We start from the raw sequence: 19456 nt of genomic DNA, 5'->3' as shown, positions 1-19456 counted from the left end.
CAGCAGGATGTGGATTTTTTTTTAAATAGCATTATAGAATCCATGCAGTGTGGAAGCTGGCCATTCAACCTATCAAGTCCACACCAAACCTCTGAACAGCATCCCACCCAGACCCACCCTATCCCTGCAACCCCGCATTTACCATGGGTAACCCACCTAATCTACACATCTCTGGACACTAACTGGTCATGATTCCAGACAAGGTAACATAGTCCTCAAGAACTAAATGAGATGTGTCCCAGTTGCATGATGCTGTATCCAAGTATATTAAATACAGGGTAGAAAGTAAGAAAAGATTTGAGCAAAGAAGGAGGGAGTTAGTACTGACAAAAGCAGAGTTTCCATTGTCATAGCCAGCTGGAATGAGGGTGCTGTTTCAGAAAGGGACAGTGAAGTAGATTGCTTCCAGCCTGTAGTGAAATCCTCTATTTTTATCCTTGTACTGAGCAAGCCAGCAATCTATAACTGGTATCATTTATGGAACAGATAGTTCCCAGAGCTGTTAACTGGCAACATTCAATCCTGCCCAGCAATACAGGAGGCTTATTGCAAGTTTTTAGTAGGTGACTCAGGACAATTTGGGGGGACGGGGTGGTTACTGAAGAGTTCAAAAGTTACAGGCAGTGTGTGTGGACATGAGAGAGTCAGAAGTAGACTCTGTTAGGAATAGTGGAGTTTCCAAGCAATGTTGGAATGCAGCTCTGAGAAGCAGACACAGAAAGGACTAAGGAGCAGCTGAGAAATAAAAGAGATCTGTCGCTTTCATATTTGCTATTTGATGTGCTCTGTTGGGTGTTTGAACACAGAGTCTTACCCACAAACACAAGTTGTACATATATTATAGATTATATTACTGTTTTAAAGTTGTGTAGTAAAGTTTAACATTGCCTGTTCATAAATGTGCCATCTTCTTACTAAATCCTCTGGATCTCACACTTTGACATCCTTTAAGTCAAACAACTAGTCTCTACTAGATAGAGTCATATTTGTTAGAGATGCAGATTGCAATGAAATGAAACCCATTTCCAACTATCTGTGTTCTATTCTGTGACTGCCCACCTCTTTCCCAGAAAAACATTAGGATGGGCTGAATGGGAGACAAAATACATTTAAAGAATGAACTCTACCTCTACTACACTCAGTAATTTAAGATTAAGGAAAACGAGTCATGTGGAACAGCTTTATTTAAAAACTGCACACAGATGGGACAAGTGCTCTGAATATCATTGGTTTGGTAATTTGGTGAATCCAAGATGACCTTTAAAACTGACTGGTTAAGGACTACTGGTCCATTGCAAATCTGTCAACAGACCCCCCACATTATCTATTGTACTATATAAATATTACATGCTAAGTTATAATCACTATTAAAGGCCATCCTGTCAGTTCATTAGAGTGGAGGGTCCAATTAGTGTTTAATATTACCCCATTAAAGAAATTTTAAAGAATCATTAAGACAATATCTATTAATCTATCCTTCCTGTCCTATACAAATATGATACTTATACTCCCCACAAAATAATCTTCTGGGGGCAAGAAAATATGAAAAAAACTTGTCAATTAATAGAGGAAGAAAAGGAAAATTCCTCTGAATTAGATAATCAAAGTTTATTCAAAATGCAATCCACCTCCAGTAATGATCATAACAAATTCACCAGTCTGATTTGGGATCATAAATTACTGTTCAGATCTAATGGGAATGACCTATTTTCATGGCTATTATTCACAATATTCTCATTGGTCATGAATAACACCATATACAAAGACCAGAGTTAAAAGGCTTGAAGAGAGCACTTCACTCAGATGTTCCCTTTCTGATGAGATGCTAAACTAAGGAGCATCTTTCCTCTCAGACAGATGTAAAGGATTCTGCAGCATTATTGTGTAGAGTGGCAAAGTTTTTTCTTGTCTTATGATCAAGTAAGCTGATAATTTTAAAAGATTTAAATGATTAAATCAGTGTGACATCATGCTATGTGATTTTATATATTAAAAAAAAGTATCAGCTTCACCTTTAATTGCTACAGCTGTACTTTGTAAACAAGAAAGTCCGATAGTCAACCAGCATGATACCAGACTCTATCAATCTGTAATAGAGTTGTAATGTACCTAGGTGCTTTTGAAATAAATCTTCAGATACTTATTCCCAGTAAGAATACAGTGCTAATATAATAACCAAACAGACCACATCCTGGTGGCAGCTCATTTGTAAAATTGGAAGATTTTCTAAATTAAGACAACCGCTCAGTGCCCAAAGCTCTGAATAAAAATCTCTAATAAACTCGAAGACTCGTCATAGCTATTACATTGCTGAGTCCATTACAGCGGTCTACAAGCAAGCAAGAATCAATTCAAAGTGCCTCAATTTGCTCTACAACACAGCAATCTCCTCAGGAAATGTTTGAAAGTATACTCTATTTGACAGAAGTGGGATCAATCAATTTTCCAGTTGCCATGTTCCTGCGGGACAGCCCACTAGTTAAAAAATAAACAGATTTACTTGACTTATCCTTGGTCAAACGTTAAAAACCATCAACATTTTATTAACGGTGCAACTTAACTATATGCAGTAGTTAAAAATCACAACACCAGGTTGTAGTCCAACAGGTCTAATTGGAAGCTTTCGGAGCGTTGCTCCTTCATTAGGTGGTTGTGGAGTACACAATTGTAAGAGACAGAATTTATAGCAAACGTTTACAGTGTGATGTAACTGAAATTATACATTGAAAAATACCTTGATTGGTGGTTAAGTCTCACATCGGTTAGAATGACCATGTTAGTTTCACTTCTTTCATAAGTAAATCACAAAACTTCTTTAAAAGGTACATTCTCAGGTTAACAATTAGTGTCAGCCCAGATAGTATGTTGAAGGTGTTAGCCCCCTGTGTGCTGTTGTCTGTGCCATAATGTTTAGACTGATTCTAATCTAAAAAATGAGTTAGCAGAGTCTTACATGGATTCATGCAGTTTTTGAGCAAAGTACAATGTAACTCTGCAAGTATGAAGTAGTGGTTCCCAAACAGGACTGCCAATAATGTGTGCTCTGTACTTTTCAGGCTCGCTTCCATCAAATCATCACTTGATTCCACTATTCTGATTGTGGTAAAGAAACATAAAAACACAAGGAAGATGCACAACATTTCATTTTGTTTCAACTTTTTGAATGAATGTTTATATAACTCCTAGTGAACGCAATAAAGATTGCCATCCATAGACAACCATTGATTTTGTTTTTACTGTGTTGTGTTCATTTGCAAGTTTCACTCCCAGCACAGCAAGAAGAAATAACAATTTCAGACCTAAAGTAATGTACAGCATTTAATTTAAGCTCGTGACAATTCAACAATGATTGTGCAGACATTTCGGCAAATAAAATAACAATACAGCAAAGAGAGCATTAAACTCACTTCACTTACTAACAACTTTGGACGAACAAAAGAGAAACAATCAAATCCCCTCATCACATTAAGAAATGAAGTTTTGAGAAAAGAAAGAGTTAATTCCTCAGGTTAATGTGAAAACTGGTAGGAATATTGTGAAAATCATACAGAAATCAGCTCAAGGTTAAGACTTGAGTTTGGTGGCCTACAGACAACAACTCAGTGAAACAATTGACAGTTTGGTGACAGATGCCAGTGGAAAAGGTGTACAGTGTGACTTTAAGGAGAAAGTGAGGTCTGCAGATGCTGGAGATCAGAGCTGAAAATGTGTTGCTGGAAAAGCGCAGCAGGTCAGGCAGCATCCAGGGAACAGGAGAATCGACGTTTCGGGCATAAGCCCTTCTTCAGGAAGTTTTGCATCTTCTCTAGTAGGTACATCCACATACTTTTATCTTAGCCTGCTGGACACACTTTCCTCATTCCTGAAAAAGGGCTTATGCCCGAAACGTCGTTCCCTGGATGCTGCCTGACCTGCTGCGCTTTTCCAGCAACACATTTTCAGCTACAGTGTGACTTTAGCAAAGAATAACTGGCAATAGACTCAGAAATGGCAACAACTTCAGTACAAATACGGATTTAGATCTTTCAGGCATAATAGAGAGGGATGTAAAAGAGATTGGGGAGTTGCATTAGGGATTAGGGAGGATATCACAGCTATACTGAGGGAGGTCATCTTGGAGGACTCATCCATTGAGGCCGTTTGGGCTCAGGATAGAAAAGCTGTATTCACTTTGATAGATATGTACTAAAGGCCTGCCAACAGCCAGCAGGGGATAGTGGTACAGATATATGGTCAGATAATGGAAAAGAAAATGTAAAAACAGGGCTGCACTGGGTGATTTTAATTTCGCCTATACTGACTAGGACTCCCTTAGTACCAGGGGCTTGGATGAGGGAAGAAATTTGTTTGGTACATCTAGGAGGGTTTCTTGAAGCAATATGTTAATAGCCCAACTAGGGAAGGGGCCATATAAGTGGAAAGGTGTGGCACTGGAAAAGCACAGCAGCTCAGGGAGCATCTGAGGGGCAGGAGAATAGACATTTCAGGCATAGGCCCTTCAGTTCCTGATGAAGGGCTTATGCCCAAAACATTCATTCTCCTGCTTCTCGGATGCCACGCTTTTCGACTCTGATCTCTTGCATCAGCAGTCCTCACTTTCTCCAAAAGACCATATTAGATTTGGTATTAGAGAAGGGGTCCAGCTGAACTGAAGTTTCAGGACTGAAAATGTGTTGCTGGAAAAGCGCAGCAAGTCAGGCAGCATCCAAGGAGCAGGAGAATCGACATTTTGGGCATGATCCCTTCTTCAGGAACGTCGATTCTCCTGCTCCTTGGATGCTGCCTGACCTGCTGCGCTTTTCCAGCAACGCATTTTCAGCTCTGATCTCCAGCATCTGCAGTCCTCACTTTCTCCCTGAAGTTTCAGGAACAGTTACCGTAATTCTGTAAGTTTAGTCGACTTATGGATAAGGATAAGAGTCCTCTGGTGAAAATAATAAGAATTTGGGCTGAGGTGGGGAGGTTAACGTCAACTTATTAGGCATGAACTGGCAAATGCAGTTTCGAGGACAGCTGCTTGATGGCGGATCCACACCTGTCATGTAAGAATCTTAAAGGGAGGTTCATTAAAGTTCAGAACCAGCACGTTCCTACGAAAATGACGGACAAGGATGGTAAGATGCAGGAATTTTGGATAACAACCAAAATTGTGAGCTTAGACAAAAAGATAAAAGTAAACTGAAGGCAGCCTCACAGCACCAGGGACCTGGGTTCAATTCCAGCCTTGGACGACTGTCTGTGTGGAGTTTGCACATTCTCCCCGTGCCAATGTGGGTTTCCTCCAGTTTCCTCCCACAATCCAAAAAGATGTGCAGGTTAGGTGAATTGGTCATGCTAAATTGCCCATAGTGTTCAGAGTTGTGTAGGTTCAGTGCATTAGTCAGGGGTAAACGTAGGGGAAAAGATCTCAGTGAATTACTCTTCGGAGGGTCCTTGTGGACTTGTTGGGGCAAAGGGCCCGTTTCAGCAGCGTAGAGATTCTATGAATCTATGAGGTACAGCCTTCAATGAATATAAAGAAAGCAGGACAGAACCTAAAAAGGAGTTAGGAGGGCTAATGAGGCCATGAAATATCCTTGGCAAACAAGAGAAGAAAATTCCAATTTTTAAAGTATGTATATAAGGAGCAAGGGTAGGGAAAAGGGTAGGTCCATTCAAGGACAAAAGGAGGGAATGAGTGTAGAGCTGGAGAAAGTTGGTGAGGCCCTTCAAGAATACTTTGCACCAGTACTCACAAAGGAGGTCATGATGGATGGTGAGACTCAAGAGGGATATATTAATATTCTGGGGCACGTCAATGTAAAAAAGGTGTTGGGTTCCTAGGATCAGATGAGATCTATCCCAGAATACTAAGGGAAGGGAGGGAGGAAATCGTTGGGGCCTTGTATGAATCTTTGTATCCTCTTTTGTCACAGGAGAAGTCCCAGAAGATCGGACAATAGCCAATGTTGTTCCTTTAAGAAGGGCAATCAGGATAATCTGGGAAATTATAGGCCAGTGGCATTTATGTCAGTGATAGAAAAATTATTGGAGAAGATTCTTAGGGACAGGACTTACTCACAATTGGAGAAATATGGACTTACTGGCAATAGCCAGCATGCTTTGTGTGAGGGAGGCCCACAAACTTGATTGGGTTTTTTTTGAGCAAGTGACTGGGACGATTGATGAGGGCAGGACAGTGGATATTATTTACATGGACTTTAGCAAGGCCTTTGACAAAGTGCCCGAAACGTCGAATCTCCTGTTCCCTGGATGCTGCCTGACCTGCTGTGCTGTTCCAGCAATAAAGTTTCAACTTTGACAAAGTGCCACATGGCAGCTGATACACAAGTGAAGTCACATGACATCCACAATTAGTTGATAAGATGAATACCGAACTGGTTTGGTCATAGAAGGCAGAATAGTTGTGGAAGGGTGTTTCTCTGACTGGAGATCTGTAGCCAACAGAGTTTGTTATATATAATTATAGGTGGCCTGATTAATAAGTTTGCGGATGACACAAAGATTGGGGGAGCTGCAAATAGTGAGGAGGATTGCCAAAGGATACAAAAGGATATAGATAAACTGGAGACATGGGTAGAGAAATGGCAGATGGAATTTAATCTGAAATAATGCAAGGTGATGCATTCTGGAAGGTCTAATAGAAGAGGGAAGGTCTAATAGAAGAGGCATGCTGCCTATTGCCAGTAAGTCCATAATCCTCCAATTGTGAGTAAGTCCTGTCCCTAAGAATCTTCTCTAATAATTCTCCAGTAAATGGCAGAACCCTTTAGAATCATTAACATACTGAGGGATCTAGGCATACAGCTTCACAATTCCCTGAAAATGATAACTCAGAAGTGGATAAGGTGGTCAAGAAGGCGCATGTCATGTTTGCCTTCATCGGTTGGAGCATAGAGTATAAAAATTGGCAAGTCACGTTGCAGCTGTACAGACCTTTATTTAGGCCACATTTGGAATACTACATACAGTCCTGGTCGTCAAACTACCAGAAAGATGTGGAAGCTTTGGAGAAGGTACAGAAAAGGCCCAGCAGGATGTTGCCTGGTTGGGAGGGTATTAGTTATGAGGAGAGATTGAAAAACTTGATTTGTTTTCACTTGAACATTGGGGGCTCAGAGGATATCTGATATAAGTTCACAAATTTATGACAGGCATGGATAGATGGAGTTTTTTCCACCCCCCAGGGTGGAAATGCCAATTACTATGGGGTCATAGGTTTTATGTAAAAGAGGTGAAATTTATAGGAGATATGAGAGGCAACTTTTTTTCTTAAAACTTACAGAGGATGGTAAGTGCTTGGGGTGTGTTGCCAGAGGAGGTGGTAGAAAGAGATACAATAACAAAGGTTTAAGAGGCAACTTTACAAATACATGAATAGGCAGGGAAGAGAGGAGTATGGACAACACAGAGGTAAAAAAGGTTTTGAGTTTAGAAAGGTGTCATTTGTTGGTGCAGGCTTGGTGGTCTGAAGAGCCTGTTCCTGCATGTACTGTTCTTTGTTCTTTTGATAAACATTCAAACAAAACTAAGGGACCTACTAGTGGAAGATGGACAAAAGTTCAAGGTCAACATTGCAGAAATTCTTCAAGCTCTTGATTCTACAATAATAGCAACAGCAAACAGAGTCACTAAACAACCCAAGTCATGCAAGAGTTGCAAGTTAACCCATTTACCAAAACTATAGGCAGCATTCTACGACACTTACATACTGTGTCCCACAAACGTTCACTGGGCAAAGATGTACTGAAAGTCTATCTGTCCCAAACAGCACAAGATGCAGCATGAAGTTCAACAACACCACATGATTAAAAAAAGTTCAGTCAAAGCCCAAAGGAGGATGCTACCAAAATTATACTTTTGAAGAGTAAACATGCACATGAAGTTCAGAAAATACTTTTAACAAAGTAGTTTTCAGATTCTAACTAAGTTGTGCATGTGGTCAATCTGACATACCACATTGATAACGTTAGAAGAGTTGAAGTGTTCATCACAATCAAGATATTGTATCTGAGAGAATGAACAGAAATTATGAGCTAAACTCATTACAGAAGCCAGCGCTAACATTATTAACAAAAATAACTCAGCAGGTCTGGCAGCATCTGTGGACAGAAAGCAGAAGTAACATTTCAGGTCCAGTGACCCTTCTTGAGAACTGATTGTAACTAGGAAAAAGGTAGTATACACATTGAAGATGGGTCACAGAAGAGAAATAGTTGGGTGGACAAAGGAATGGGTAAGTGTTGGCCTGGGAGAATGAATAGCTGCTGTGTCCTTACCCTAGTCTTAACACACCCGGCATTATCATCACATGGCTGACAATACAAACAACCCATTGTTAGCCACAAATGGTCCCTGTTAACAGCAATTCATTCTCCCAGGCTGACCTTTACCCTTTGTCTGCCCAACTGTCATTCTCTCTCTCTGGGCCCCATCTCCACCTATCATTTACTCCTCTCTCCCTCATCTCATCCCTTCTGTACCATATATACTAACCTATTCCCAGCTACAAACAATTCTGAAGAAGGGACCTGACATGTTAATTCTGCTTTCTTCTCACAGGTGCTGCCAGACCTGCTGCGTTTTTCCAGTAATTCCTGTTTTTGTTTCCGATTTCCAGCACCCGAAGTTCTTTGTTTTTTTGGTTTAGTGATCAACCCATTACACATGCTAGATGTGATGAATACAGACAAATGGCACAGGCTGGTGAAAGGTTGGAGATTCCACATATTGTCATTGTTAGTCTCATATGGTAACATGTTTCTTCTGGATGAATATCAGAAACTTTTCACATGTGTCCCAACTGTTTGTTTGCCAGCGTGTGTGGATTTTCACAAGGATCCAGGAAGTTGTAAACATTTCCAGTGTCAAAAGTATGGTACTGGAAAAGCATAGCAGGTCAGGCAGCATCCAAGGAGCAAGAGAATCAACGTTTTGGGCATAAGCCTTTCAACGGGGTAGTAAAACCTTCCACAGTGACACCAAGGATCACAGACAAAAAGGATTAATATAAACTACTGTGGTCATAACCAACTGAAATTCAACATGCTACATCTGACAGTGACCAGCCATAGGAACTGAAATACATCATTGTTTACAGGTCGCCTAAACTCATTAAACAGGTTTCCATGTTCTTTTGGCCTTACAGATTTAGAAAGATGTTATTTTAAAGGGTAAGCTTGTGCTGCTTCCCAAAATTTAGCAATTTAAGTTTTGTTGTACCATCTCCATATTGATTACATGGTGCAGAGAAAACCAAAAGACTGGCACACAAATTTGTCCATTGACCTGCAATTAACTGAAATATAAATGGGTTGATACAATTGTGCTAGTCATGACAAATTTTGTCAATCCCAGCTGCATAAAGAACCACTTATACCACGTGAAATTCATGTGAACCATGGTCCAAGATTGCTACAGACCCATTTCAAGACTATAGTCAGGTTTGCTCGCTGAGCTGGAAGGTTCATTTTGTCGTGTCATCTAAACACCCACAAACGAAGCTGCATTAAAACATTATTTCAACAAGCCACCACAAATTGCAGCACAGAGGAACTACGCAGAGCAGAGGAAAATCACCTACAGAGTGTATTCAAAAAGAATGTGTACCCAATGAACACAGTCCGCCGATTTCTCAGCAACAAACCCAAACAAGCAGACAAAATGCGTCCAGAAACCTAGTCACTCTCCCCTACATCAAAGACATCTCGGAAATGACTGCCAGTCTGCTCAGACCCCTTGCATAGTGGTAGTCTACAAACCCATCAACACGCTAAAACAGCAGCTAATGAATTGAAAGACCTTATACAGACAACAAGCAAAACTAATGTCACTTACAAAATACCTTTCAAGAACTGTAACAAATGCTATATTGGACAAACAGGCAGAAAACTAGCCACCAGGATACATGAACATCAACTAGCCACAAAAAGACATGACCCACTCTCACTAGTATCCTTGCATACCGATGAGAAAGGACACCACTTCAACTGGGACAGCACATCCATCCTAGGACAAGCCAAACAGAGACACGCACGAGAATTCCTAGAAGCATGGCATTCCAACCGGAACTCTATCAATAAACACATTGACTTGGATCCCATTTACCACCCCCTGAGAAAAAGAACCGGAAATGACATCATCATAGGAAATGGCATCACCAACCTAAGGAACCCAAACATATAACTAGAAAGCGGGCTATATCACCAGTGCTTCATCCAGAGGCTCACTGAAGATGTTACCCAGTATGGTGATGAAACGTCTGAAAACGAACCTTCCAGTTCAGTGAGCAAACCTACATCCAGAACTATAGTCAAGGCTATGTATTCGTGATAAATTGCCACATTTCCTCAGGTCAAATATGCCAAGAATACTACCACTATCCTAATCATTGTTATGTTAACTGCGACCCTTAGTTTGTCCCTCAGCATATCATGTCAAGCCATTCGGCCTTAATATGTCAGCAAGCTGTTCTAAGATATATCAGGAAATGGGAATCCGGAATATTATTCATCCACATTCCAACACTCTGACAGTATGCATTGTAAGCAATAATCAAGAAATGTAAGGCAACTCAACAATATTTCAGGACCATGTTAAACTTGCAAGCTATATCTCAAGGTGAAGACCTGCCTTCACCTACAACTCATGTTTGGCAGACATTTCTGTACTATTGTTCCATCTCATACTAAAGCCTGAATGCACATGGATTTTTGGTGGAAAGGAGAGAGATGAAAAAAAAAGTAGTTCACGAACACAACCAAAGCAAATGTGGCTCAGTGGTTAGACTGCTGCCTCACAACACCAGGAACCCAGGTTCAATTCCACCCCTGGGTGACTGTCAGAATGGGTTTTTCCAAGTTTCCTCACACAGTCCAAAGAGGTACAATTTACATGGATTGGCCATGCTAACTTGCCCATAGTGTCCAGGAATGTGCTGGCTAGATGGATTAGCTATGGTGGAAATGCAGGGCTACAGGGATTGGGTGAGATGCTCTTCATAGGGTCAGTGTGCACTCAATGGGCTGAATGATCTACTTCCACACCGTAGGGATTCTATGATTCAAAGAGCAAGTTGACAATTACCTCAGCTTCACCAAGAGACAATAACACTAACACTTGGATACATGGAAAGTTAATGAGTAAATGTGCTCAACTAGATCGTACGCCATTGCTCTGAACAACAGTCATCTAAGATGGAACAGAAAACACACCAATATAAACGTTAATCTATGATGACAACACAGATACTAAAAATATTGTATTAACACCTGGAACACCCTTCCATTTATGTAATAATTAAAGCCTCTGTCAATGGAAGAAAAAAAAAAGTGAAGTGTGCATACACTGGTGTAATTTCAACATGCCTTCTCTAGCAGCAGTAACACTTTGATCAGAAATGTGGCACTCCAGGCTACACTTGCCTTACAGAGTTTCACATCTTAACTAGAACTGAAGGAGTGCCGAAAAAGTGTATCACATATTCAGGAAAAATGTACAAGAGAAAACTGGGGCAAGGGGGAAATAAACCATAAAGACAGTTCTCACACTTCCTAGTGACCAAATTTAGGACACTGAAGTAACAGATAAAGGAGGTGAATCAAAGCCCCAGGTAAATGTCTCATTAACCAATAACTCCAAAAACATTCCTTTAATCTAGATAATGTTCCTGCACAACTGAGCTAAACCTTGAAACCTATGTCAATATTAAAGATTAAACACATTCAGACAGCAGCCAACGAAAGGTGCAATAACTGAACATTTAAAATACTTTCTAAGCAAACTGATCAGAGATGTTATTATATATCTCCAGAACAGATGGTATTTGAACTCGGGTCTCCTAGCTCAGAATACGTATCCATGTAACGCTGTTTATATACAGAAACAAATACGACAAATCTCTCTCCATAAATTAATACTTCATGTACATTTGAACAAACTACCTATTTTGGTTACTTTTTGGGTGATTCGGCTGCCCTGCACTGTCCAATTTTGAAATGTAAAAGGATACCTATAAACAAAGATGATGTCAGTGGGCAGCAGTGCAATATCAGTTTATGTACTTGATTTTGTAATGATTCCTTTCTTGTAACTGAATGGGGATAGGTATTTCTAGGTAAAAAATGTCAAATATAAAATTTATTGCAGAACAACTGCTACTGGTTACACAGCTGGTCCCTGCTGAATGAACAGTAACTCGACAGTGATATGCAATAAACAAGCTTTATCTTGATAAATAAGCAGTAAATTCACAAAATTAAATTCAAAGCTTTCCTGTTGATTAATGAATGCCATTCATTTGCACAATGAATATATCTTAATCTGGAGTATAATGGCAAAATGCTAGTGCATAATCTATCATTTAATAAATTGTCTATGAGAAAATTACATTGCACTGCTTAATTATTCAATAAGCAAACGTTCATCTTACTGATGAAACAACAATTACATGTGAGTCTTAGCCTGCAGAATAAACAGCAATGCCACAGTTATATAGTACATAACACTCACCTTGCAAAATAAACAGAAATCCTGTACAGTTCAGTGAGTAATTCTTGTCCTCTTTAATAAATAACATCTTTACAGAATTATAGAGTCAGTAATCCTTACCTTGCAGTTACAAAACAAACAGCATGATTTTATTTAACAGTTCCCTGACCTTTTTGTGCAGGCAGAGCTAAGGAGGACAGGAGGAGAGCAGGAATAATTAGATAGCCCTTTCAGAGCTGGTGCAGGCAGGATGGGTCAGGAGGTCCCTTCTCTGTTGTGTGAATCTATGAAATGAATCACTTAAGCAAAAGGAAATTAAGTGAAAAATGATCCCTGAATAAGTAACCTCTGGAGGTTTCTTTCTTTGGGCTATGTTCAGATTAAGTAGATGCTTCTTCAAGCAGTTGCTTGAAAACACCTAGTCTCAGTTTGAATATTTTCAATCCTCTCCCATGAGCATTCCAGCTGTAATTCACAACTCAATAGTGTCAACCAACTTCTTTGGCAGAATGTTTTCTTTCAGCAGATATCGGAGAGAAATACAGAGTAACGATTTATTGCCTTCCCCCACACCTCCCAAATGTGAAAAACCGAAGAGACTGGAGCTCTGTTTTCCAGACAAAGGATACTGATGAATGACCTAATTAATAACTTAGAAATTCTGAAGGCATAGAGATAAATCCAAACAAATAGGGTCTATAAATATCACAGTCACTAATAACCCCAACAATGAATTCAGGGAAACATGTTTATCTAGTGACTGGATAGAAGTTGGAACATACCACAATAAGATGTGGTTGAGATGAATTACAAAGGCATTTTGGGGGAATATTGTGAAAAGAATAAAAGGGTATGTTGATGAAGTAAGGCAGAATGTGGACAAAATACATTGGTATAATCCTTTTGGCCTAAATAGTCTATTTCTTTGCTGTAAATTCCATGCAATTCCCAGAGCAATAAATTGCACTATGCAATGATAGAAGCATGTTTATATCCAGGATTCTCCATACTGAGGGGCACTCAGAAGAAGAGGAGAAAGTCATTCAGCCCTGCTTGTTAATTCATTGAATTACAGAATCCCTTTGGTAGAAACAGGCTATTCAGCACATCAAGTCCATACTGACCCTCCAGCATGCCACCAACACCCATCCGATCCCTGTAACCCTGCATTTCTCATGACTAATCCGCTTTGTGCAAACTCCACACAGACAATTGCCTATTCTCCCAGTGTCTGCGTAGGTTTCCTCCGGGTGCTCCGGTTTCCTCACACAGTCCAAAGATGTGCAAGTTAAGTGGATTGGCCATGCTAAATTGTCAATAGTGACCAGGGATGTGCTGGTTAGGTGGATTAGATTAGATGAGATTAGATTACTTACAGTGTGGAAACAGGCCCTTTGGCCCAGCAAATCCACACTGACACTCCGAGGAGACCCATTCCCCTACATTTACCCCTTCACAATTCCCCTACATTTACCCACTACAATTGCCCGTAGTGTTAGGTGAAGGGGTAAATGTAGGGGAATGGGTCTCTTCGGAAGGTCAGTGTGGACTCGCTGGACCAAAGAGCCTGTTTCCACACTGTAACTAATCTAATCTCATATAATCTAATCCACCTAACCAGCACATCCCTGGTCACTACTGGCAATTTAGCATGGCCAATCCACTTAACTTGCACATCTTTGGACTGTGTGAGGAAACCGGAGCATCTGGATAAAGCCTATCAGAATCAGGGGTGGGAAAAATATGCAAACTCCACACAGACGGTCTCCAGAGGCTGGAATCGACCCAGCTCCTTGGCGCTCTGAGAGGCCACAGTCTTAACCACTGGACCACCATTCTCCCTTTTTTTTTCTTTTTGGCTAACAAAAAGCTATCAATCTCAGTTCCAAAATTTTCTAATTTTTGCTGTGGCGGCTTAGTGTCAACACATTAATTAGTGTCAACATCAACCTTAAATTAGGGGGATTTTTGAATTGTGTATTTTTGTTCAAGAGGAACCAATTTTAGGGCATTCAGATTCATTTTAGGCAGCACCCTTATAGCAAACAACAAAAAATTAATGCTATACAACAAATAGTGACTATTCCAAAGAAGTTAACAATTGTCAGAAGAAAGGTACTATAATAAAAATATTATTTATTTATCCCACTGTCTGAGTTGCGATTGCATTCTTAATCCCATATTCTGAAGACCACTTTATAAATACAATGAACCGTCAGTCCAGTATTAGTCCAAAAACGGGCTGCAAGTTCAGTCATAATCTTATAAACATTCACTGTCCTGGCCCCAGCGTGCAGAATTATCAATACACTCATTATCAATCTCTGATATACTGTTTCAGCATAGGACTTTAACAAACTCCCATGATGTCAACTCCATAGGAAGAAATTATTCCTGATTTATAATCACACATCTCTTTGCTGCCAAATTTAATTCAACCAGCTTGAGCAGAAGGCTGGGAACTGGTAATCAAGCTTCCCTCTCAATTGCATATGATGTTCACACCAGGGAGAGTCAGACAAGGGGATAAATTGCTTAAAAGGCAGGGACCCCTAACCTAAATTTTAAAAGGGGATAGTGTTCTAACTCACACCATATACTATACATAAAGTTTGTCAATGCTCACATCAATACCTCTCCATTAACAGCATTGTAAGATAGAACTGATCTGAAAACAAAACACAAACACTAAAAACAACTCACATTGATTATATTCTCCATCAGATAGTAGGAAATTTGCTCAAAACAACAACTTAACATCTGAACTTACATGATAAAACTATTAGAATTTTGCCCTATAGCTTACCATTTCACTTGAACCCTGTTGATGAGATTTCAAACCATAACTTACTCTTGCTTCCCTTGTACTAAAAATAAAGCATTTTCACCAACTGACTATATTTCAGCCTGCAACTTACTCTCTGTAAATAAAAACTGAAAGAACTGTGGATGCTGTATATCAGAGACAAAAATAGAAATTGCTGGAAAAGCTCAGCAGGTCTGACAGCATCTGTGGAGAGAAATCAGAGTTAACATTTCAGGTCAAGTGACCCTTCCTCAAAAACCCAGTTATTCACTGCCCCATACTTAAACCAGTCTTCCAAACCCCAGCCTGGTATCACCAAATTAATACTCAGTTGTGCGTTTGAATAAAAAATCTTGACACTTCATTGGTGACGTCCTGCATTCAGGGTCTTGGTCTTCCAACTAAGTTTCACAGTCTTTTTTATTTAAGAAAGCTGCAGTCTTGCTTATACACCAGCATGTTAGTACATATAAATTACACATGCAAATAGGCCCTTCAGCCCAAATAGTCCATGTTAATATTTACTCACTCCTTCAAATGATCAAATAATTCCTTTTCTCATCTCTTCCTTTCCCTTCATCCAACTATTCAATCTACTATCTTGAATTTTAACATAATTTCCTCCTCAGCCAATAACCTGGAAATGAATTCCACGGCCTCACACTGAAAATTTTAAGCCCCAGATCTCATTCTTAATGTTGAATCAAAGGCCTTTTATTCTTGATCCCACGATGAATGAAAACAGCCTATGTTCAAAGCTCAGCATTTATTTCAGTATTGTCTAAACTGCCCATTGTTCCAATGAAAAAAGGAGCCACTTTTTATATATCCTCATACATTCTACAGTATCCATTTTATTCCCTGAAGTTGCAATATCCTTCCTACAGTGAGAAGCAGAAACAAAACTCAGTATTCAACTGCATTCTTACTAAATTTTTAATTTTTTTTGTTTATTTCTAACTTACAAGATGAAACCTCCAATTCAATGGGCCTTTTCTCTTTTTTTAAAAGAAAGCCTTGTCAACCCCAAGTTATCCCTTTAATATCTTTCCTCATTTCCTATTTGCTTCATTTCCATTCACCTCATTTCCATTCTCTGTGCTCTGTTTGAATCATTGCCATGAGATGCAGTTTAGTCACGTTCATTGAAGTTCTTTGCTTTGCTAATTCCTCACCTTTAGAAATGGGTCTTTTGTCTCTTCTTTCCAGAATGATCATTTGCTGTTTAGATTTTCATGCTGCACAATCTTGTTGCCTGATTCACTCTGTCACTGTGCTGGATTGGTCATGTTTCCTTCTGTTAGGTTTATTATTGAGTTTATATCACTTCCTACTTCCTCTCTGACTGCATTCCACACTTCAGCATTTGTAATCAAGCTGTAAAAGGAATCCTGCTCCATTTTCACTGCCATCCCTGTTTTGAACCTGTCAGCATCTCTCTCCAATCATAACTTGTACTTGACATTAGGCATTCACTTCAGAATATTTTGGCTACAGGTTCTGCATTCTCTCCTCAAAAAAGGATAACTTGCACATTGGTGGTGTGGGGAGAGGGGCAGGGTGGTCAAAGAGTTAGTACTAACAAAATGAACCTTAAAGCAAAACTTTTCAACAAAATAAAGGGAAGTTAGAACACAATGTCATAAGCACTCACTCTGAACTCCAAAACTTACTTTTCTGAAGATCTGGAAATAGAATAAAAGAATAAAAGAATAGAATAAATGATTGTCCACTTGATCCACTTCTGTCCTATCAGCTTTGGTCCTAGTGTGACAGCCAATGTGTACTGGTGTCAACTACTCTATGTGTGTGCACACACCAGGTCCAGAGGAACAATACGGTGTTGCAGGAAGTGAAATTAAATGTAAATATTTATGGCAAATATAACCTGTAATGGGAAGTGTAGTGGCGCATTTTATGTGCTGCATTGAAAGAAACAAATCTATCCTGAACTCCATGCAATGTCGAACGTGAACTATTTGTAATGGACTTTTACAAATTTTATTACTGAAGTTTTTTTTTGAGGAAAAAAATAGTTCCTGTTCTAGTCCATTAACCGCAGTTTATCCCCACCAATTAATGTTCAATGTCTGAGCATGTGGGAACAAAGCTCCGTCAATTTCATGTTCTTAATGGACAGAGCCCTTCAACTGAAGTTACACAACTCTGATAACTGAAAGAATATCTAAGAAAAAATCTTTTACACACACACACACACCACCTCGAACTTAAATTGGATTAAGCTTTAGAAATCTGACTCAGAACAAGAAGGAAGATAGACTTTAGGACCAGATAGTCACCCAGAAACAAAAGCACTTCAAACCTGATGCTTGCACGAACTGTTTGCGTGAAGTTATTAAATACGTAAATCTTCCTACTACTGAACGCGCCCAGAATTTAAAAAAACGAGTCGGCAACAACGAGCAGCTTTAGTTAATCAACTGATACGGAAGTTTGATATCCTAAGTCTGCTGCAAATAGATACCTTAGTTTCGCAGGAATTTCCGCCTACTTCGGCCCACTTGCCCGGGTTGGAATCCCGGTTCCAGGCAGTCTGTCGAGGAATGGAGATCGTGCCCGGGTTGCTGTTTTCACGGCTGTCGGAGTCAGTCAGTGAAAAGAGGCTCTCGGTCTCTCACTCTGGGGGCAGCTCTGCATCACTGACCACAGATTGAGAGAAACAAGAAGACATCCATCCTTACAGAATCACTGGCAGATATTGGTGATGTTCGGATCCCGTCTCCAGTAGAGACCAAGTGTCTCCACTTAACAGCAAAACATTCACAACCACTCAATTCAGCAGTACTCAAATAACCAGTAACTAACAGTCATTCTGAAGAATTGAATTAGCTGATATGTTGTTTATAGTCAAAAATAAATGACAAAATAGGTGCAGGCAAATCCAGATAACTCATTAACTGGATGGGTTTCGAGTTAAGTTAAAATCGTATACAAATACATGGTAACCGCAGATATACCAGACTCTGACTTATTAGGTATGGATTAATCACAAGATTCTCTAAGTTTCTCATGTGTAGTGTTGCAGTCTTCTTCCAGGGTGATTTGCACATGCCGGTGTTGGACTGGGGTGTACAAAGTTAAAAATCACACAACACCAGGTTATCGTCCAACAGGTTTAATTGGAAGCACTAGCTTTCGGAGCGACGCTCCTTCATCAGGTGACAATAACCTGGTGTTGTGAGATTTTTAACCTTCTTCCAGAGTGTTGAACTCTGCCCATTCTGTGTTATTTACACTCGGTGATGTTCAGTTCTATGCTGTAATCAAAAAAATGCTCTAGGGCTCTGATGTCTTTACACGGCAGGTTATAACCTGGGTGTTGTGTTCCTGACCCCACATTAAAAATTCAGTTCCTCATAGTCACATCAGGGAATTAAAAGGAAGAGGGAGAAACTGCCAAATGAAGAAACAGCCAAAATTGTTCAAATTTCACTAAATTTAGAATTTGTGCCTTTGGATTGAAAAATAATAGTTTCACTTACAATTTAAGAGTGGGAAACAGAAAATAGGCAACAAAAAGCTTGTATATTAACATCAATTGGAGTGAAATTGCTGGAATAGAACACAGAATATAGAAAAGTACAGCACAGCATAGGGCCTTCGGCCCATGGTGTTGTGCCGAGGATTAATCCTAACCTAAAATAAAATACACCTAACTTACGCTCTTCTCGATTCACTGCTGTCCACGTGCATGTTCAGCAGTCGCTTAAATGTCCCTAATGACTCTGCTTCCACCACTACCACTGGCAACGCATTCCATGCACTTATAATTCTCTGCGTAAAGAACCTACCACTGATGTCTCCTCTATACCTTTCTCATAACATCATAAAACTAAGACCCCTCGTGGCAATCAGGACTTTGCCCTGGGGAAAAGTCACTGGCTATCGACTCTATCTATGCCTCTCATTACCTTGTACACCTCGACCAAGTCACCTCTCTTCCTCCTTCTCTCCAGAGAAAAGTCCAAGCTCAGTCAACCTCTCTTTGTAAGACAAACCCTCCAGTCCAGGCAGCATCCTGGTAAACCTCCTTTGCACCCTCTCCAAAGCCTCGACAGCTTTCCTAAAATAGGGCGACCAGAACTGGACACAATATTCCAAGTGTGGTCTCACCGGGGTTTTGTAGAGCTGCAGCAAAAC

The 19456-nt window shown here is 39.9% G+C and overlaps 1 protein-coding gene across 3 annotated transcripts in view; it reads right to left on the bottom strand.

Annotated features, from left to right (window-relative positions):
- ndrg4 (NDRG family member 4) overlaps positions 1 to 18000 on the bottom strand; it is a 163261-nt gene extending 145261 nt beyond the window's left edge. Inside the window, exon 1 of one of the 3 annotated variants that reach the window (XM_043707294.1) lies at positions 17781 to 18000. Coding sequence is in view for 1 of the 3 variants with exons in the window: in XM_043707293.1 (XP_043563228.1) it covers positions 16471 to 16513 (43 nt within the window). In the remaining 2 variants the exon portion in view is untranslated. Of the gene's footprint in view, positions 1 to 16470; positions 16597 to 17780 lie in introns of those variants that run through there. The other 2 variants (XM_043707293.1, XM_043707295.1) reach the window with 2 other exon arrangements.
- Between the last annotated feature and the right edge of the window lie 1456 nt (positions 18001 to 19456).

The sequence above is a fragment of the Chiloscyllium plagiosum genome, chromosome 17, assembly GCF_004010195.1.
Source record: "Chiloscyllium plagiosum isolate BGI_BamShark_2017 chromosome 17, ASM401019v2, whole genome shotgun sequence".
Taxonomy (NCBI): domain Eukaryota; kingdom Metazoa; phylum Chordata; class Chondrichthyes; order Orectolobiformes; family Hemiscylliidae; genus Chiloscyllium; species Chiloscyllium plagiosum.
This window is presented reverse-complemented; position numbering and strand designations above follow the sequence as displayed.